Here is a 22,134-nt window from a genome sequence, read left to right on the forward strand (position 1 = left end):
AAGCCCATCCCCAGTGACACACTTTCTCCAACAAGGCCACACCTCCTAATCCTTCTCAAAGAGAGCCATTCCCTGGTGAGTAAATATTCAAATATATAAACCTTTCGGAGGGAGCCATTCTTATTCAAACCACCACAGGTACAGTATGGCTTTCAGAAATCTCTACCTAATAGCCCACTGACCACGGATGTGTTTTAGCCAAAACACATAGTGTGTGGGGTGGGGTATGGTCAGTCACTCACAAGAGAAATAACTAAAAGTCCCCTGGAAGGTTCCACAGAATTCTCAGGGCCTGCTACAAGCAAGGCTGTTCCAACCCCACTGACAGTGCAGCTGGCCAGGGAGGGTCACCATCAGCACCTTCTGTCTTGAGGCACCTGGACCCACCTATGGATGAGGTTTTCATTAGGAGGAATTTCCAGAACATTCAACAGCCTACCCACTTGGTCTTTTTCGCCCTTTTCAATTCCTGCATTCACCAGCTTGGATACCATCTCTTCCAAGTTTAAAAAAAAAAAAAAAAAACAAACAACCACATCAGAGCAATGGTGACTCAGGGCTGTTAGCAGGGACAGGGCATCCCACTAAAGAATCTGGGACCTCAGACAATGCACTTTGGCTTTCCCTAGTGCCTCCTAGCCCCCCACCCCACCCCCACCGCCCACCGCTGACTCCCCCTCCTGGAAAAAGAAAAAAAATAAGATCTGCCGCTTTTCTCTCTCAGGTGGAGTAAGTGGCATTTGCAGGTCTCAACAAAAATGAGACCAAAATGAAAAAATATCCCTTGTCACTAGAAAGGACAACTCCAAAAGTGGGAATCTTGATGCTGCTGTCCTGCTGTGGGGCCAAACTTCTGGTCAAACGCCATCAACCCGAGAACTAACCCTCAGAATCTTCAGAAACAATCACGTTAAAACACAGCGCAAGGAAATCAATATTTTTTAAACCTCCATAAATCTGCTGCCAGATCATCTACAAAGACACTTAAATTCCCAGGAAAGGCAAGAACTAGGTGAATTTCCTTTCCTATGCTAATGCAGAAATATGGAATCTTTCAGGACCCTCAAACCTGGATGAGTTTCAAAAATCAGCGTTTGAATTGGTAACATTTGGTCCAAAGAAAACAAGCTGAACCTACACTTACGATGACATCACAGGATTGCTAGTGTGGCAAGGTATGAGGACATCAGCTAGTCAGCTAAAAATGTGACCTGGGGACACCCTTCACACCTGCAAGAGAAGAACTTGACATAAAAGAGAATGAGTGGGAAGCCCTATCCAGCCAGCCATCAGCCCATGCAGGGAAGCACAGTATGTGTGTAACAGGATATTAGGAGATGCTAAATATTTAAGGGGTCTTATGGTCACTAGGTTTGAGAAATCCCGGGACAGAACATTAAACAGATGTTTTCCTAGAAGACCCCTCAAAACATGGATGGTGTTGCTGGACTCGCTCCTCTAACCAAGGGTCACAGCACAAGGTGTTTCCTAAACTTCCTACAAGATTCAAGTCACTTTTAGCAAAAACTTACTCTGAACTAGGGTTCCAGAGAATATTCTTTGAGGAACAGTGGCTTGGTTTCTTCATATGTGGACAAGGTCTGAACACATATGAGACCCATAAAAGATGCTTGGGAAGCTTGGAAAGCCAAAAAATAAAAATAAAAAAATAAAAATAAATTTCATTCTTTACCAGACTGGTCCTTGCTCTTGAGAAAACAATGGGTTATTGAAAAAGGCAGGCCCGAGATGCAATGCCAGGTCCCGTGGTAGACAATGTCACAAAGTACAACAGATGAATTCCCAGACCTATGAACAAGGTGGGCTCCACTCTCTGAGTGAGATCAGGAAGAGCAGAGTTAAAAGTTAGGAGCGACCCAAGCGCTCAAGAATATCCACCTAAAACATCAAACAGCACCTTCTAATGAAGGTCACCAGCTTCTTAACCAAAACCACATTGTTCTGCCTCATTCCATTTGGGTTTCTTTCTTTGTTTTCTGCTGCATTGGTGATGAACAATCTTGTGACTTCATCTTAACATCTTAATTCTTTTTTCTTAAACATGAGTGTGTGTGGGTGTGTGCATGCATGCACATTCCTGCTGACTGTGCTGGCTAGTTTTATGTCAGCTTGATACAAGCTACAGTCATCTGAGAGGAGGGAAGCTCAATTAAGAAAATGCTTCCATAAGATCCCCCTGTAGGCAATCATGTATGGCATTTTCTTAAATAGTGATTAATGGGGGTAGGGTCCAGCCCATTTTCTGTGGTCCCACCCCTGGGCTGGTGTTCCTAGGTTCTATAAAAAAGCGGGTTGAGCAAGCCATGGAGAGCAAGCCAGTGAGCAGCTCTCCCCCATGGCCTCTGCATCAGCTCCTGTCTCTAGGTTCCTGTCCTCACTGGGTTTTTGGTGATTACCTGTTAAATGGAGCTGTGGGTGAAATAAACCCTTTTCTCCTCAGCTTGCTTTGGTCACGGTGTTTCATCACAGCAATAGTGACCCTAACTAAGATGTTGACTGTGGGTGTCTGATCTCACTTTGCGTAAGGTGGGTTCAGAGAACTAACCCAGGTCATCAGGCTCGATGCCAAGCACCCTTCTCCCCTGACGGTGCCAAGCACTGAACCATCTCCTAGCCCTCTTCTTAATTCTTGGTTGTTGTTTTTGTGCTTGGACTTGGCTACCATGCTTTCTGCGCTCCACACAGAACTGAAGATCTCTGCTGGTCAGGGAAGCTTGTCTTCCTACACTGAGCCAACAAAACCAGATAAATGACCATCTAGCAACCTGGCAGAAGGAATCACCTGGACATTTTTCAAGCTGGACGACAGAAGAAACTTGAAACACGCAATGTCCCAAAGGGAAACAGGAAAATGGCGCTCACAAACCCAAGACTACCACAGTGGGCACAGTCACCAGGGCACCCCTGGCTAACTTGACTCAAGCTGAATAGTCAAGTACACTCCAGTGGCATCTCCAGACAACAGCGGCATCATGGGAATCAATGTGGACACAAGGATGTCTGCAGGTGTCTGAAAATGCCGAGAACTCAGAGCTTCTGCATTTTCTCTAGGAATCAGGTCAGGTATTCGACACTTGAGTTGAAAGAAGAAAAAAAAAAGAAGAAGTTTGAACAGTAACATCCCCTTTCCCTCCTTGCCAAATATCCTAGCCCCAACATTCTTGGGTCCACACACACACAGGCCACAGCTGCTTAATCTCAGCTGCCCCCAGGCTGCACCTGTGAATCAGACCAGGCTAATCACACTAACAGATGGCAGAGGCCGAGTAGCCAGCTAAGAACTGCTATCACTTTAAATAGCATCTGAGGTTTCACCGGCCCCTCCCTGTAGCAGTATCTCTCTGGTACAGCTAACACCAGCCCTTAATCACCACACAGCACCCATCTCGGGGACAGAGCCGGTGTCATTTGAGAGCTAATTACCAAAAGCCCCGTTGCAAGGTGAAAGCGTGGCAAGTTCTCTACGGGCTGGCACCTTCAGGCGCTGTGCTCTGCTGCCCAGCCCATCTACACAGATGCTGGGCCATTAACCTAGAGGTCCCCAACAGGCAGACTCTGAAACAACTAGAAGATTCCAATCACTCAGCCTCGGTTATAATATAACCTATACCTGCTGTTACACGTTATGACATCACACGTGCTCCTGGTGATGTCGTCGGGCGGCATACTTGACCCAGCACAGAACAGTTCCCAGGTGTACCAGCAAAACCAAGTAGGTGAGACTTGATGTCTCAATCAATCATGGAGGCACCCACATGTGGTACCACTGGAGAGCTGTAAACAATTGTGCAAACATGATCATCCCACCCACTGTGGGGACCTGGGATGCCCATGGGTACTAGGCATGGAGTGGCTGGACACTTCCCTTTGTCCTTAAGACTATTTTCTGGTAACTATAATAAGAGTCGCTGCTTCTGCATCAGGGGTTACTGGAGCCAGTACCTGAGCCAGGGCCAGCCCCAGTGCCCTCCAGAGCCAGTTGGGAGGGCTCTGCCTCCTGCTTCAGGGAGAGTTAAAGCAGCTATGAATAATCTGCTGAGTCCATGTTGTTATCAGAGGATAGTAAGAAAAGTAACAAGTCTTTGCGAGGCTGTCACAACTCATAAGGCGCACACTTTCACTTGCCTTCTTGGTTTTCATGAATGTGACTGGTGATATGTGCTTGTTTGGGGCAAATTTGTGTGTGTGTGTGTGTGTGTGTGTGTGTGTCCCCAACGTAGCAGTTCTCACACCCTAATGTGAAATGAAACACACACACACACACACACAGACACACACACACACACACACACACACACAGACAACCCCCCTCCCCCCGCATCTCCACTAACTAGCTAGGTCTGAAGACAAGCGTAAGGAACATGTATCTCTAGAGAGTTCCTAAGTGACGCCCGACACTGCTGGTCTGGGCACACTTTGAAAACCAAAGTGTTTACTCTCCCTAAAATAAAAATTATATTCTCCAAATCATTTCTCCTTATGCCCAAACCATTGAAACTTAAGAACAGAGCCAAATCTTCATTGGAATGACAGTATTTATCCTAGGACTTAATGACACTCTCTCTATTAGCTAACCCACACTAAGAGTTGGTGCTTTCAATGAATGGTCCAGGAATAACTGAATATCCGGAGGCGAGAGAAAAATGAATCCCGACCCAGACCTTGCAAATAGATCACAGTTTGGGAAAGCCCAAACTGTGAAGCCCCACGGAGTGAAGAGGACTGCCCTTAAGTTTGCTCCTGGCGTCTTAGAGACGACCCCAAAGCATGAGGGGACCCATGAGAGAGCCAATAAGTGAGCCTTAAAAAATGCTTGCTCTGGGTCAGGCAATAGTGGTGCATGCCTTTAATCCCAGCACTCAGGAAGGCAGAGAGGCAAGTAGATCTCTGTGAGTTCAAGGCCAGCCTGGTCTACAGAGTGAGTTCCAGGAGTTCAGAACAGCCAGAGATACAAAGAGAAACCCTGTCTCAAAAGAAAACAATAACAGAAAAAAAAAAAAAAAAAAAAAAAAAAAAAAAAAAAAAAAAAAAAAAAACTTGCTCTGGGAGATACTGTTGAAAGAAAGGTATTTGCACACCAGGAGAGAAAATGTGAAAAGAGAAAACGGAGCAGAGGACTGCCTTCCAAAATACACAAACTCTTGAAACTCAACAATAACAAAACAAACAACTCAATTAAAAAATAAGCCAAAGCAATCACCAGACACTCACCAAAGAGCACATGGAGACGACAATCAGGCACATCTCAAGATGCTTCCCGACCTTGTCATGAGGAAGCGCATTTTAGACCGTTAGAAATCCACGGCACCAGCATCCCCAAAGGCTGGCAAGGATGCAGCACGAGGGGAGTGCTCCTTCATGGATGGCGGCAACGCATAATGTTGTGGCTGCTTTGGAAAGCGGTTTGGCAAGCTTCCAACAAATCTGAACTTACCACAGCATCTAACAGTTACGATCCAAGGAGAAGAGGAAATGTGTATCCAAACAAACCCACACCTAGTGTGTGGCATCTCTGCTCATGCCTGCCAAAACGAGGCAACAACCAAGCTGTCTTTCAACGGAGGGATACATAAACTTTGCACATACAGATAACATTCAGTACTAAGGAAAAAATAGCTGAATTCTGCGGAAAATTCAGGAAAAAAAATGTAATGCATATCACTAGGGGGACGGTGCCAATCTGAAAAGCCTACATGGTAGATGAATCTACCATATGATATTTCTGAACAGGCAAAGTTATGGAAAGATGGATGGTGGCTAAGGGGTGTGTGTGTGTGTGTGTGTGTGTGTGCAAGACCTTGGACTCCAGGCTGAGCTGAGGTGGGCTCTTCAAAGGTCTCAAGAGTTGTTGACGATAGAAGATACTACACTCGGGGCCAGGAGAAGTATGTGGGTAATCTCTTAATTTTGCTGTGAGCTATTTGAATCGTACCCTTTCTTTCTGGTACTTCTGCCTCCACCTCTGGAGCTGAGACTACAGGCAGGTACCACTGTGTTCGGTCATGAAGTGCTGGGGGTTGCAAGCAGGCCTTCACACATGCGGGTAAGCGCTTCCCCAATCAAGGTACATCACCAGCCCTAAACACATTGTTTTAAGGCCACGGGTTCATTTTAATCATGAATTGCTGTTATTCATGACTCATTGAATTCACTTGTGACGGGAAAAAAAAGATCCTTTCACAATAATGCTGAATACAACAGGCATGGGGGTGGGGGGGTGGGGGAAAACAAAAGAAAACTGCCCTCTTCGCAACAGTTCAGCCTGCCTGGAGAACCTTACCAATTCTGCGTTCTGCTTCTTTGTGGAACAAACATTCACAAGCACTGAGCCTTCGGAGCACATGCTCCCCTTCACTCTCTCTCTAACTGGAGCACATGCCATTCCCCTCCTTTCTCATCAACATCCTCAGGGTAAGGCATCCTTTCTTCCCCTCAGCAAGAGGCAACGTTACAAAGGCTAGGATCTCTCAGCCTCAGAACGCTCATATTCTGGATCAGATAATTTTGTTAAACTATACACCATATATAAGGAACATCTCGGACCTCCAACCACAAGCCGCCCCCAGGCCCTAGGAGGACTTTCCAAAATAGATCAGTCAGGCAAGGTGGCTCACACCTGTGGGCCCCACTACCCAAGAGGCTCATGGAAGGATCACACAAGCCCAGGAGTTCAAGTCCAGCCTGAGCAACAAAGTTGAGACCTTTTCTCCATAAATGAATATGATACATCAGCAATAGCAGTGAGATACTCCAGGGAGGGAGGAGAGTCAACCCCCCACCCCAGTCAGGAAAGGCATGATGGGAGTTACAAAGAAAATCAAGATAGCTACAAGTCCTACGAACACCAAGAGACCAAAGAAGAGAGTAAAACCACAGACAGAAAGAGTGTTTGGAAGAGAAGCTGTTGACACAAAAAGAAAGGACAAGTGGCGAGAGGGTGGACAGAAACACAGTTTATTCTCAAGCTGGAAAACAGGGACAGCAGACATAGCGGGGGAGCGGAGTGAGGGCCAAAGGACACAGCGGAGGTTCGGAGGACTCAACAGAAGACAGGTGAGGGCTCCCCTCGTCACTCCTCTCTCGGGGACCTCCGGAGGCAGGTTACTTACTCTGGTTGTTCCTGTTCTCACTGACAAAGTCTTCGGAGCTATCTGTGTCGTCCTCGTCATCTCCGGACGAGATGGCATCTGCATTCAAAAGAACATATCCATGGATGCGTTTGCAGAAGTCACCATCACCTGCGGCTGCGCGCTGCTCAGAGCGCGCCCAACCGGGTGCCCAAGAGCCCAGGAGGAGTGTCAGAGACTTTAGAGGCTTGAGGGTCTCAGTGACTCGGGGTTTTCTCCTGTCTAAACCCACTCTAAAACTAGGGTGGACTGAACTTCCATTTTTTAAAAATTTTGAAATACTTATTTATTCTTTCATGTGCATTGGTGTTACGCTTGCACACATTTCTGTGTGAGGGTGTTGGATCCCTTGAAACAGTTGTGAGTTGCCATGTGGGTGCTGGGAATTGAACCCGGGACCCCTGGATTCAATTCAGAGCAGCCAGTGCTACCAACTGCTGAGTCACTTTTCCAGCCCCATGCCACCCCCGACAAATTTTGACTCCTTACTAGCCAAACATTGGTTTTATTTCCCTTTTTCTGCATTTGGGGTTCCCTTCAAGATAGAAATGACTCCCTCACAAAACTCAGGGTCCTTTGGGGGTCTTCTGATTGCTAACATTCTGAAGAATTCCCAGCGGGCCACAGAGGAGGCCTGCCGCTACCCATCCCCTTCACTACATGGAAGGAAATAAGAGAGAAATTCAGAGTGTAATAAAGGAACCAAAATCTGGATTCCCATAATTCAAGTGTATACTGTAAATGCCAAGAATGCTGGCGTGTGTGGGGTGAAGAAGATTGTGTGCTCTGTTTCGGAATATCTCTGTCACTTGAGACATCTGTGGTACACCAGGTTCCAGGAGGAATTTCAGAAACAGATCAGCCAGGCATAGTAGTTTATGTCTGTGGCCTGAGCTCATCTGGGGGGAGCGGGGACAGGGAGGATAGGGCAGGGAGCTGATGTGAGCCTAGGAACTCAAGTCCAGCCTGGGCAACAAAGGAAGACCTTGTCTCGAATGAATAGCAAACTGATGCTGTATGTGCCTGGCAGTCAATGAGTATAGTTCACTGTGATTTCACTTGGCCGAAAATAACAATGATTATTTTCAATCAGAGAACAACCACAGAAGAGACAGAGCGTCACCCTCGCAAGCCAACTCACCTGTGACATTCACCATGAAGTACCAAGTGTCACTGTCTACCGTGCTAGCTGCAGTACAAGCATAGAGGCCGGAGTCTCTAGGTGTGGCTCCTTTTATCTGCAAGTACTCCCCAATAAGCACTGTCCTATTGCTGGGCCCCAAGCGCACCCCATCCTTAGTCCAACTGATCCCCGCGGCATCTTTCAACAGGCAGTGCAACTCTAGCGAGTCCCCGGGGGCGACCGCGTACGATTCTGGTTGGGAGATTTGGTATTTGGTTGGTGGCTCTGCAGAACAGGTGGGAGAGAGAAGACAGAGGCAGATGGGAAGGAGGGAAGAGGAGAGAAGGTCCAACAAAGGTCAGTGGAGGCCAGCTCTTTCCCAGGAGACACTGTTCTTGTTGTACAAATGGCCTCAGGAGGTGCCCAGCTCTCACCACGCCCCCGAAGCCGGGAAGCAGCCCCCACTCAGACTTGACTGACAGCCCTGGAAACAACAGCCACAGACGCAGCCCCCAGAAGCTGTCCTGTGTTAGTTTGTTTCCACATACTGCAAATAGGGCTTTAAAAAAACAACCACGCCCAGAGTAGAGGGAGAATCCACCAGAAAAGTTTAAAGGGGCTAGCCAAGCTAGTCATTCAACATGACAGTGTGTTGATAATGTGCGCTCTCTCTCTCTCTCTCTCTCTCTCTCTCTCTCTCTCTCTCTCTCTCTCTCTCTCTCTTTCTCTCTCTCTCAGACTGACTTAACTACTTATTTGTATCTCACTTAGCCTGTTTTTCAATGAGAAATCTCAAATTCAAGGGCAAACAGACTCATCTGCAAAACTCTTGGCCATTTGGAAAGCGGCAACCATTGGCTTACTCATTGTTATTAGCTCTCGGGGTCTAATCAGTACTGAGCTGGCTGGGAGGCAGACGCTGTCTTTCTCAAAATGATGGATGCCTGGTAGCTCTTAACATGCAAAGAAAGAAAAGGGGTGGATCCGCGACAATGAATGACTTCTGTAAATCAGCTTTTGGATACGGATACTACCTACACTGTCCACCCCTCATGTTAGTAGCAAAGCCAGATCCATCCTGCCCCAGTCCCTGGCCTCCTCAGCCTCCTCTTTTCTATGAATACATCGTCCTCCCTCCCACTCCTATTTAACCCAGCTGCTCCTCAGATGCCCAGATCAATCATGGCCCTCCATGATCTACCACCCCGTATCCGTCACCTGGCTAGATATAAAAGAGGTCTCTCCCACTCTAAAGTCCATCTGCCTGCCCCCCAAAACTACCAGAGTAGACACATTGCCTACGAATGTCCTGACTTCCTGAGGAAACCTTCAAATCCCAAACGGAAACTCAATTCTGATAGATCGTCATGCCCCATTCCCATCTCCACCTTGGGATACCTTTGACATACACAGAGAAGGCAGCCATATTGAACACCAACACAGTCCTCAAAGAAGTAGGGTGGGGTGAGACCACTGGCCTTCCTCTGGGCCAGAGTGACCCTGAGGGTCTATGAAGTAAGCTTTCGTGCTCACCGTGAGATCTGTGGATGGTACCCAGGGTCCCAAGCCCGGAAAACACAATGCTTTCCGTCCACTCTGGGACGATTCCAGATCTGGGTAGCAACATCACAAGGCAGTTATTCTTCCCAGAGCCCACTCAAAAGAACAAATCTCCCACATGACTAAAATGCAGTCCATTCATGCTTTAGTCTCACTATTTAATAAACATCTGGTCTGAGAAATAGCAGCAGTGCAGTAACAGCCAACGCAAGGGGCCCGAGGCTTTTCACGGGGAATCCCCTCCAAATGCACGAGCCAAGAGGGGCACAGGCGTTAAACAGCGCGTGAATACAGAGAAGGAAACCCACCTGAGGAAGGAAATGGGAGTTGATGAAAGATAGAACCCCCCAAACACACACACACACACACACACACACACACACACACACGGGGAGGGAGGGAGCAGAAAGCAAGCCCCAACTGACAGCCAGGTAAGGTTTCCAAGGCTTGCTTCTCTCACTCGCCCACTGTTTGGTGAACACCTATCACAGGCCAAGCTTTGTTCTGGATGGTCAGGAAGTGGCAGGAGACAAGGTGGAGTCCCTACCCTGGTGGACCTTCCCCTGGAATGGGGCAAATGAAAGCAAATAGAAAATTCACAGAAAACATGCAGGGTGTGAGGTGGTCTTAGGGGGAGGTACCTAGGTAGCAGTCCATGTGTAGATTGTGGGTGAAGGCCCTGTGGGCTGCCTGCGGAAGCCAGCAGAGCATGGCCCCAGGGCCAAGCCAGCCACTTGCTTTGGTAAACAAAGACTTCTCCAAACAGCGCTGTACCCCTTCGGGAGTGTATTGTCTGGGACTGCTTTTGTATTACAAGGGCAGACTGGAGGAGTCGTTGCAAAAGAGATCTCCTGGCTTGCAAGCTCCAAGCGTCTACAGTGTTGCCCTCACAAAGGTGTTCCGGCTTCTGCTGCAGGAGGTTTGATGGGAGAAGCCGCCACCCTGTGTGCTGACAGGGAACACACAAAGCCAAGTTTGAAAGCTGTTGAGAGTTCCATTGGAAGGTTCTCAGGTCAGGTCTCAGGCCTGCTTAAACCAAGAGACAGCTGAACTGCGCAGCTAACAGAATGAGGGAGAGGCGGGTCTGGCAAGATGGCTCAGAGGATGAAGGCATGCCTGCCTCAAGCCAAGACTGGTCCGCAAAACCCATGTAAAAGCGAAAAGAGAGGAGAAAACTGCCTCCACAGAACTGCACTCAACTCCATATATGCAACATGGTGCGTGTGCCCATACATCATACACTCAACAATAATGGCAATAATAAATAACAACAAGAAGTAAAATAAAGTGTTTATAGCTTTTTAAGAGCAAGGAAGAGAAATGTGGAGAGAAAGAGGGGTTCAATTTGATCCCAGCTCTCACACCATCTGCCCCTCTAATCCCAGCATCTCTGAATGAAAGATTCAAGCAACATTAGAAAATAACAGAGTTTTAAAGGTTACCCTAGCCACTGAGAAGCCCTTCCTCCACAAAGGCTCAAGACTTGCTGAATTCAGGTAGCACGACCGGACCACGCTGGACTCATCTGACCGTCCTGCGCCACCATTTCTAGCTCTGCCATGAGAAACGCAGGATGAGGGGGGCTCTCGGGTAGGGCAGAACACTGATGTTTGGTAAAGGGGCACTGCCCTGGGTGCAGGAGGACACCTGAGTCCATTTCCTCTCTGCCCTGCAGAGCCTCTCAGTCACAGGACCCCCAAGATACAAGAATATCCAGGCCTTATATGGAAGGCACCGAGGAGCCACCCACTATGAACTTGATCCTGCAGCCACAACCCACCGAGCTGACGTCAGTCAACGCACTGCTGTTCTAAAGCTGAAGATGTTCGCCACGACTGTGCAGTACACTGTGTTCGGAGAGGAAGGAGGAAACCACTGGGTCTTATCTCAAGACTTCACGGATGGGCTCTCATCTCAGTGAATGGTAGGGACAGCCTGTCATGCCCCAAATAGGATCTGATTTCTAGTGGGATCTCTCTAGCTTCCCCAGAAGACGACTGACTTCTGAGATAGTAAAAAAGTATCGTCCGCAAACACATAAGAGAGACAAGTATCTATGAAATCAAGGCATTCTAACGTCAAGGCCTCCTCCAAGGCAACTGCCTTGGATAAGGCAGAAAGCACTCCTGCCTCTGCAATGGCCTTTTCACAAAAGAGACGCACTTAGGGGGCGGCAGCATCAGTAGAAAGACATGCTACCTCCTCTTTGGGTATCCTAATGAGGGAGAACGGGGGAGGGGTAGGGGGAAGAGGGAAAGGGTCAAACACTGTGGAGTGAGGGAAGAGATAATAGAGAAGGACATGAGAGATGGGCAGAGACATAATAAAGAGGGAGAAAAGCTAAACCCATGGCATCCCAGGCCACCCAGTGTTCCCAGTGATCCAGCTGCTAGGTCCCTGCAAATGGAACACACATGAGATGCATCACGGACCAGGGTACTAAGAACATGGGACCCAAGAGGCATCCTGGGAAGAAGTTATCCTGCTCCTGCCTGGCTCTGGAGACTCGCTTGAGGGCAGAAGTCTTCTCTTCTGTGCCCAAATCCTTCAGGGACCTTCCCACACTTGCTTCCTAGAGTCCTGCAATATTATTACCGCTCTACACCACGATCACCTCACAGGGTCCGACAAGAGGCCGAGACCCCAAAGAAGACACCGCGCTTACCACCCTCCACCTGACTTTCCCACTCAGGCGGCCTTCTGACACAGGCCGCTCCTTGCCTGACTCGGCCAAGCTGCTCTGTGTAACACGTGACAGTTGACATAAGGCAAGGAACTCCCTGGGAAATCCAAACAGTCCCTTTTATAGCAATATCAACATTTCCTGGACTCAACATTTCTGATGCCATGCATGGCTTACCGCTCATTCCCTTCTCCTCAGAGCACTCCCTTCCAGGCTCCGTCCTCTGCACGCTCCACAGCACAATGGGCAGAAAGTTCCAGAAGCTACTTCTCTTGACAGCAAATGCTCTTTCAGAAGTTTCCATGGACAGAAAGTGTGCTCTCATACATTTTTCATAATTAAATGGAAACGTGGAAAGACACACAGGAGCTAGGCCATACATTGTCATTGTTACCTAAACTCTCTGAGCAAACAAGGTGACATGTGTACTTTCTGGGAGGGACCCACTCAGCTGTTTCTACCTGCTACAAACACCACCGTGGCTGGAGGCTTTCTCCTGTGTTTCTGCCACAGCCCTAACCTTCTGAGACATGCCAGCAGTGTGCTGGGTTTGTAAGTAGGTGTGTTTTCAGTGAGTTGACTACTCTGATAGTCAGGGGGGAAGGGGGGGAGAAGGTTCTTCACAGCATCAAAAATCAATAATGAAAATACCAAGCCGGGTGGTGGTGGCGCACGCCTTTAATCCCAGCACTCGGGAGGCAGAGGCAGGCGGATCTCTGTGAGTTCGAGACCAGCCTGGTCTACAAGGGCTAGTTCCAGGACAGGCTCCAAAGCCACAGAGAAACCCTGTCTCAAAAAAAAAAAAAAAAAAAAAAAAAAAAAAAAAAAGAAAATACCAACAGTGTTAGGGCATGGTGGTACTGGGTGAGCATGTAAGAGGCTGGGTTAGGAGAGTCATACAGTCAAAACCTATATTGGCTTCAGAGAGAGTTTAAGGCCTACCTAAGCTACAGAATGCATTCACAGCCAGTGAAAAAGCACATCCATGGCTCTCACCCTGCCATGAGCCTCCTTCCTGTGCAAGACACCCCTCAAGTCACTATGCCTTGGAAGGCAACAGGGGTTTCAAAATAAGGGGCTTCTGACCCAGGTGAAAGGAAACTGAGATAGAATCTTCCTAATCCCCCAAGTCCTTCTGCAGAACCAGGTAGGTCACGGCCTCTGGGTGGGAGCTACCTGGATAGCACCAATGGCAACTTGTGTTTACCCTCCTATAACTGAGCAGAGTGGGGAGACTTGCTGCGTGTGAGCCACCGTAGGAAGGGACCCTGCAGGAAGTGGGTGAAGCTGGAAATGAGGAACCTCACAGGACACGGATGGACTTCTCCCTCAGCACCAACAGGGTGGCTGTCTTGAGGCTCCCAAACAGCTATGGCGGCTAGAAAAGAGAAGCTGCTTCAGGTAATGCTTTCTGTTGCCAAGCCAGCGATAGCAGCACTTCAGACTGTCACTTTTTATAATGTTTGCCTATAAACTTTTCCCGTGTGGTTTCTGAAATGGCGCCCAAGTGCAAACAGAGAACAGATGGGAGCCCAAGTCCTGCCCTGGCCAATCATCTCCTGCAGAAGTCATGACAGATTCTCACCACTCAGGGAGGAGGAGACACCTCTGCAGACTGCCTCCGGGGCAACTAAACCACACCATATTTCATACACCAAGCCACTTCTAGGGTGTCCTCGGGGCGACTCCACTTCCAGAGACTAGATTGGAGTTGATGATACAGCGGGTACCCCAAGCAGCCTCACTTTGGGATCAGGGTTATCTGATTTGTTGAAGAGGAACAAGGAGGAAAGGGGGAGATGGGGAGAAAAGGGTAGAGGGGATGCAGGGGAAAGGGGGTGGAGGTGGAGAAGAGGCGGTCCCATAGGCGTGTCCTGTCAGGGGACTGGGCTGCCCAACTCAACTGTCCCCAGCCACCTTCGGGCACCTCTCTAGACCATCAGAGTGGCACCAAGAACACTGGGCAGAGGACAATAACATGACCCGGTGCTCTCCCAAACTGTGCCATCCAGTACAAGACAAATAAACACCGCAGACACGGGACTGCCAAAAGACTTGACGGAGAATGGGAATCGAGCTGCCAAATGTCACTGCAAAGTCACAGGACACCAGGTTTGTGACAGGCGAGCAGCAGTGAGTTGGCCCACTCTGCCCTCCAGACCACAAAGATGCCCTGTAGTGGCCTCTCCACGGTCCTGGTGAGTTGTGTTCACTGGTCACAGAACAGCGTACAGAACCTGAAATGTTCTTTGTCAACATCAAAGGCGTCCAGAAAGCAGGGCAGGTGACACCAGGCATGTCCACCTAGGTTTTTAGAAACCTGTGACATGTGGCAGCATTGGGACCTTGGAAGAGCCCCATCTGTAATTTTTTTTTTTTTTGCAAGGCATGGTTAGCATGGAGCTGGCACCAGAGCTCAGTATAAGGGCAAAGGTCCTTTGGTGGAGTCAGAAAGAACCACCCTGGTGGCCTGTCCTTAGACACAAAGGTGACATCCCAGAGCTGGCTCTGCAGCTCCTGTTGGTTCAGAACCAACTTGCAAATCCTTATATCAAACTCAGGCCTTATAAGGCCTTGGTACAAGTCATTCTTAAAGAGAGGAGGGGGTCAACACCCACACAGGACCAAGATGGAAGTTCTCAACCTAAAGAAATATTGTTGCATAAAAAAAAATGGGGGGAAGGGAGGAAAGAGATGTAAAGGCTGGGGAGAGGAGAAAGGTGAACAGGCTGCCAAGGCTTTCTGTTTACAACCGATAGCTGGAGCGCCTATTCAGACACACATTGGGACTGCAAACGCCTTGTGTTGTGTCTGCGTCACCCCACTAATAGCTACCTCAGCCACAGTAGCCTGACAGCCCCAGAAACTCTGGGCGGGCTCAAGCAGCCCCATCTGAGAGGACCAGTAAGCAGCAGTAAATGCTTCCAATATGGGAACCATTACACATTACGTATTTAGGCACACCCCTCATAATTTAGGTTTGGCTTTGAGAAACAGGGTGAACAGCCCTCTGTGTTTGAAAGAAATTATGCTAAGCTCAGGAGAAAATGAAAATATAAAAGGGGCAAAGGAGCCTAAGATGGCCCTTGCCGGAGACTGAGTTACTGTGCCACCCAATAACTGGACTCAAAGTGGCAGTTTCAACCCTTCTCTGTCTGCAGCCCCTCCCCCACTCCACCCTAACATGTGACGATACTATCCACGTGACAAAGACGATTTCACTCCTGGGTCACAACATATGTGCTCAATTCATTCACTGACACGAGTGAAATTCCCACTGGGCTATGGGTAGAAATCAAACCAGCACAGTCCACACAAATCCCCTAGCTATGGATGCTTTGCTTGAGCAAGAACTGCAAAATGGAGCCTTTTGTTCAGAGAGTATATCCCAAGGAACTCAGCCGTGGGATTCCACAGCACCCAGGAAGTAGAAACTGGCATTACAAGTTATGTCAAAGCACCCAGAGCTGGTGGCTCAGCGATACAAAGAGGAGTCTGTATCCAATCTGGCTAGCCAGACCCAGGTCCCCTGCGTCCCAAAGGTACAACTTGCAGAGAAAGCGCGGGCTCCCTAAGGTCTGCAGGGCTCCTTGGGATGTGTTGTTCTGGGAACCTTGCCACCTAGGGCTGGATCCACAGACAGACAAATGCCATCGGGCAACATTGGTGAATCTCAGCTGTGGGAGCAGGCATATGCTCCTTGTAGCCACAGCATGGAGGAAGGGGGTAAGGAGGTCTAACAAGGCAAAGTCCTGAATGGAATGTATTTAATCTACAGTGCACAGTCTTAAGGTCTACTGACTTGTCTCTCTGGAAAATTAATTTACAGCATTTCCCGGGTCCCACATTCCTTCCTCCATCCTCCCCTCATTCATCCACCAGCCAGAGGCTATACGGTCCCCTGTCCCCAAACTGCCACTCCACCAGAAAGGCTCCTATGCAGCTTTCAAAATCCAACCCAAATGTCACCTCTATGAGATTTCCTGATTCCTACTATGACAAATGCCATTACCCGTCTCCATGACGTCACAGCCTTTGTTTTATCCATGCAGTATGCGCAACAGGCAAATGCATTCACCTCTTACCCAATAGTCTCCTGGAGAGATTCTGAGAAGATGGGAGGAGGGAAATAAATGCAAGGACCTTGGGTTATTGTGCATAAGGACCACCTTCCAGGGTCAACCTCGGGCATGGGCTGGGTTCTCATGGGCTCTCAAAGGAGGATAGAACTGCCAGTTCAGAAACCTTTTGTACCAGACCAGGGGCCTGCCGCTGTCAAGAATGAACGTGGTCACCTTGAACAGCACCCTGCGGCTGAGACACCAGCAAGGCCAGCCGCTGGCAAAAGGCAGCACACAGAGAGTCCAAGGGAAGTCCCTCCCACACCCTGAAGTAAGGAGCACACTGAGAGAAAGCACTCTCTGTATGGGAGGGCAAACGCTCTACCTGCAGCCCTGCCTGCACTGGCCAGGGGCCCCCTGGGGCTTGGGTGCATGGGTCACAACCTGATTGTAGCAGGTCAGCCGATGAATCAGCTAAGGATTTATGCAGCCCCGTGAGAATATCCACTTGCATTCCTCTGATTCCAAACCAGGGTTTCCTCTCGAATGAACAAATCTGTCATCTCTTACGTATGCTGCTTCCCTGCGTGGGAATTCCTGCAAGGTTCTCAAGTGGAACTAAACATCTGAAGGCCTTGGGAGGTTTCTCCTCATCCAGGTCATGTCTAATACCTACTTCAAGAAGCTAGTGAGCCAAAGACATACGGTCTACTGTACCTTTGGGGGCTGCGGAGGGGATGGCTCAGTAGGTAAGGGGCTAACTCTGCAGGCATGACTTTGATTCCCCAGAACCCACATTTTTTTTAAAAAGGTACTTGTAGTGAGAAGGTAAAGAGAGATACCCCTATCTTAGCCTATATGGTGAATTCCAGGTTAGTGAGAGACCCTGTCACTAAAACCAAGGTGAACAATATCAACAACTCCATGGGAAAAACAACTGAGGTCACCTTCTAACCTGCACACAAACGCAAAACATACATGTGCTTGTACACACACACACCCCTACTATTCATCCATTCAATGAATACTCACACCAGGTCACAACCTGTAGGAAGTCCCTACAGCCAAAGACACCAGCAGGCTGTTATCAGAACCGCCCAGATGCTAGGGATGAGGCCTCCCAATACCAGACAGGCGACAGGCCCAAGAATCATGGTGCCTAAGTCAGCTACAGCTTGAGGGCCTGCTTGCGATGAGCTGATGAGCTGGGGTAATTGGCAGGTGTTCCCCAGGCGGAACTACATTCCAGAGGCCAGTTCACTGGGACCTCATGTTGCCTGTGGCTCTTTCGAAGCTGCACCTGGAACAAGCTTGCCTCTCTGACTCTGAGATAAACATCCAATAAGTGGCATCCACTCAAGTGGAGATATTTACCCTCTAATTCCCTTAAGGGGCAGATCGATGCCCAAATCCTATGTGACATTTTCCCTGTGCAGAGCAGGGCCCCCTCCTCCGCTTGGTAAGTACTTCTGAATAAAAGAATAGTTTTAAAGTGGCCTGGCTACAAAAAGCAGGGTTAAGAGTTAGCCCTAGAGGGCAGGCTGCCTCTGGCTTCTCTGACTCCAGACCTTGGGGGGCTGGGGGGAGATATTGTTCAGCTCCTTTATTTAAAGGGCTTGGCCTTTTTTTTCCCAGCAGGACCCTAGTTACAACACCATTCAGAGGCTGCAGATGTGTCCCCAGGACCAGTCCCCTCTGCAGCATCCCGGCCAATTGCAGACGAAGGGCCAGCAGCTGGAGGCTGAGAAACAGATGGCCATCTTTCTTGGGATGGGGATGGGTTTGATCCTGTTGCTGGGGCTCAGCTAGCTGGGGCCTGCATGGAAGCCAGAGGAGACTCTGGGCTGCAGGACCGAGAAAGGCAGGCCAGAGCCTTAAGGATCACTTTTCTGCAGTGTTTTGTATCAAAACGCAAGGCTCTGGGGAGTCTATCTAGGAGGGCTGAAACCCACATTTGCTTGAAGTTTCTAATTAAGATGGCACCACCATGGTTAACCTTTCTCTCCTGCCTTACAGACCTCAAATTTGCCTGGAGGGGAGGCTTTCAGAAAGCAAACAAATCTGGAGAGTGGCTACATTCGGGATTCACCACTGAGTCTAGGAGATCCGGGCAAGGCGCCCAAACACTGTGGCTTCCTGAGGACAAGGTGTGTCACTGTGCCAGGCAAGGAAGGAACCGTCAGTACTCTGCCCACGATCAGCAGGGCTTTCCTGGCCTCCATGATGATTGGGCAAGAAACCAATCAGAGAGATGAAGTGCCAGGAAAGGGACATCAAGGAGCAAACAAAATAACCCAGCTGCGGCATGGCGCAGCCTCCTCAGGCTGGCCACCTCTTCAAGGGGAAACACCTTCCCACAACAAAGATAAGATGGGAACTGGACGTAGTGGTTCGTGCTTGTAATCCCAGCACTCAGGAGGTGGGGACAGGAGAATCAGAACTTCAAGGCCGTTCTCAGCTGCATAGCTCAAGGAGTACATGAGACCCTAGCTCAACCAATTAACCAAGAAGTTGGGAAACTGACTCCGAGGTTATTAATGACCCTGAGCCTGGGAAAGCACACCTACAGCATCATCTCCCGGCCGGCTTGGGAGGCGGCCACTGAACTCAAGGACTGTGTAGCTCTGAGGGAAACCTGCGGCGCCTCCTTCACGTCAACAGTGGCCATGCCTCACTTCCAGCCTGCAGCCCTGAGCATCCCCGACTCACCGCACAAGTGGCATCCGTGTCCTGGCCAGTGCCACTCATCTCCACACCTGTCTGGGACCAGAGTTCACTTTTTTTTTTTTTCAAGCCCCACCAAAGTGAACTTTGCTTGCTTTTAAAAAACAAGCTTCATTTCCTGGCTTCTTCTGCCCCTAGGGACACCCTCCTCGGCCAAAGTTGGAGGAGGAGTGGGTGTCTTGGCTTCCAGCCTTGAGTTCTTGGAATTTTTTTTCCTTCTTTTTTTTCCCTTGGGGGAGAGGAGGAGAGACAGAAGGTGGATAAAAGACTGGGGAGTCCCTAACCTCTGGAGAGGAGTGAAATTGAAAGGGCCCCACACCTATCATTTCCATAACCACAGGCGGAAGGAGTCCCGGAAGTCTTGCGCAGGTGGGCCTTTGATTTCCCACCTGGTTGCAGGGCAGAAACGCCTGGAAGAAAAGCTGGAGATGCTAGCAGGATGGCAACCCAACCAAGCTAAGGTTTGGCGGGATCTGAAGCAGACCTTCGGGGTACAGGGGGCAAGGAAAATCTGGGGGTGACTGAGGAGCAAATGAGCAAGAGCAGGAATGTCCTTCCTGTCCCGAGTGCCTGTCCATTAACTCAGTGTAAGTCACCATCCAGGACTCTGTGCAGTCTTCTTCCACTGGTCCCCCAGCAGCAGAGGGCAGACCTCTTATCAATTCCCTACACATCACCAGAGGCCATTACAGAAGAATCATAGACTGTAATTGGTGGAAAGTTTTCACTGCCTGAAACCCTTCTCAGAATGACTTAAGGAAAGGGTGTGGGTCCTTGAAGCAGAAACAGAATCAGCTAACCAGTCCTTGAAGTTTAATGTTCAAAGTAGGGGGTAAGAAAAAAACCAAGAGGGGTGCCCAGCACTCCACCAAATCGCCTCTTGCTGAGGAAGGAGGAATCAGCTGTGAAATCCATCTTCCACCAATACATGCACCTAAAGGCTAGGCACGTACTCACTGTGAAGTTGTCCAGAAATCACAGCATCTCCGAGAACTGCAATGATTTTATTCACGAAATGGGATGCCTGGGGTCTGCTTGTTTAGTGGAAAAGGACAAGATGTCAAGGTACCTAGTACATCTGAGACACCACAGGTACTTAATAAATGCCAGGCTTCCCCCCACCATCGTCACCCTCACCATGATTATGGCAAGGAACGAAGAGCATGACCTCATCCAACCTCACGGCAACCATCATTATCCCAAGACCAGAGCTGAAGGGCATGCTCTCACCCTGAACCTGAGCACTCGTGAGTCCTGCTAGAGGAGCCACGCAGATCATTGCTCGGTTCTGTCACCACTCTGGATCCCATCGCGATCAGACTGGAAGCCTGGTACCTACCCACTGTAAGCAGGCTAATGGAGGAAGACATTACAGGAGACAGTGGCAAAAGGCAATCACCACCTGCTCTGGGGGCAGGTTCCTCGATGGCCTGGACAGAGCGAGCACACTACAGCACACCCACCCAAGTCCACAACAGCCTCTCCCCCATCCTTCACTGGGCCTACAATGGATCCTTTAGAAACCTCAAACCAAAGACTCTCCTGCCAGAATACAGCATGCCTCATGACATGTGTTCTCCCTATGTACGGTGAGGCTACAATTGACTTTCTTTAAAAAAGAAAGAAAAAAAAAATGTCAACCTCGAACACTTGAATTGGAAACAGCAGAAGGGTCACATGTCTAAACTCCAGGGGGCTCGTAAAAGTCCAAGAGGGCAAAAGGAGTAGGCTAAAGGAAGGTCTAACGTTCTTTTCTATTTAAATGTCTGTAAATTCACCATTTATCATTATAGATTACAAGGCAAGCATCTTACGAGGTCTTTGAAATATGGGTTCTATTTACTTTGACGGAGGGTGTGGGGTGGGAAGAAACCAGGGTTTACCGAGCACCTGCTCTGATCCAGGAACTACAGTCCAGTTTGCACCCAATCTGCACAATTTAGAGAGATATTATCTTGGTGTTTCAGAGGGGTTATCTCTCTTGGCTGAGGTCAAGAAGATAGTAGAGACATTCAAACTCAGCTCCCAAGGGCAATTTCCTCTAAGAATACACCTCCAGAAAGCTGGTCACACACTATTCAAACCAGCCCCCCTTGGCTCTATTGAAAATGCTAAGAGTCAAATGTTGAATCGGGATTCCTTGGTCTTTAATCTGAGCATTTCTCCATATAGGTCATCTATCCCGCGATGTGCCTGCTACAGCTACAACCAGTTAAACAACAGACTTAGTGGAAAATCCACAGGGTTGGGGAGGAGCAGGAAAGAGACGCCGTGAAGCAAGCCACATGACTCTAGGGCTAGCCAACTGTCAGCTCTCAATGTGAACCTGAAGGGTGTCCAAAGAGAAGAAGTTTTACAAAGATCTCCGGTCGCAGATCTCATTTCAACCAGTACCAGACACAACAAGATGGCCATTTTCAGGGTCTAGTTACCTTTAAAGTGTGGTTCCACATGGACAAGTACAGTGTTTGTAAACTCTCAGGTGTGACAACGCCCTACTGTGTAATAAAAGAGAAATTCCAGGGTTAGGAAACAATCATGGAATTTATGAGTTTATTTAGCTAGCGCTCAGGATTGAGATGTTTCGGGAAAGGCGCTACATAAATAACAGGAATAAACATGCCGGCCTGGTTCTCACTCCCGAACCTATGGGCATTCCCCTTAGGAGCTACTTTTAACATCCCCATAAAACATGCTCACCATAGCCTGAAACTCTCTGTGTGCGCATTTTGTCCAGAAAGGACTTGGGGTTCATGCTTCTTTAGTTGGACAAGAAATTAAAGGAGAGGGTATGTTGGCGTTGGAGAGACGGCTCAGGGGTTGGGAGCACTGACT

The 22,134-nt window shown here is 48.9% G+C and overlaps 1 protein-coding gene across 10 annotated transcripts in view; it reads right to left on the reverse strand.

Annotated features, from left to right (window-relative positions):
• Positions 1-22,134, reverse strand: part of Fgfr2 (fibroblast growth factor receptor 2) — a 102,740-nt gene that overhangs the window by 74,578 nt on the left and 6,028 nt on the right. For 5 of the 10 annotated variants that reach the window (XM_038349617.1, XM_038349600.1, XM_038349610.1 and 2 more), the window contains exons 2-3: positions 8,290-8,556; positions 7,131-7,208 (exon numbers count right to left, since the gene is read on the reverse strand). The exons of 3 other annotated variants lie outside the window; for them this stretch is intronic. In XM_038349617.1, the coding sequence (XP_038205545.1) occupies positions 7,131-7,208; positions 8,290-8,556 (345 nt within the window). The remainder of the gene's footprint in view (positions 1-7,130; positions 7,209-8,289; positions 8,557-22,134) is intronic. 2 more of the 10 variants (XM_038349642.1, XM_038349634.1) reach the window with 1 other exon arrangement.

Source organism: Arvicola amphibius, chromosome 1 (assembly GCF_903992535.2).
Source record: "Arvicola amphibius chromosome 1, mArvAmp1.2, whole genome shotgun sequence".
NCBI classification, from domain to species: Eukaryota; Metazoa; Chordata; class Mammalia; order Rodentia; family Cricetidae; genus Arvicola; species Arvicola amphibius.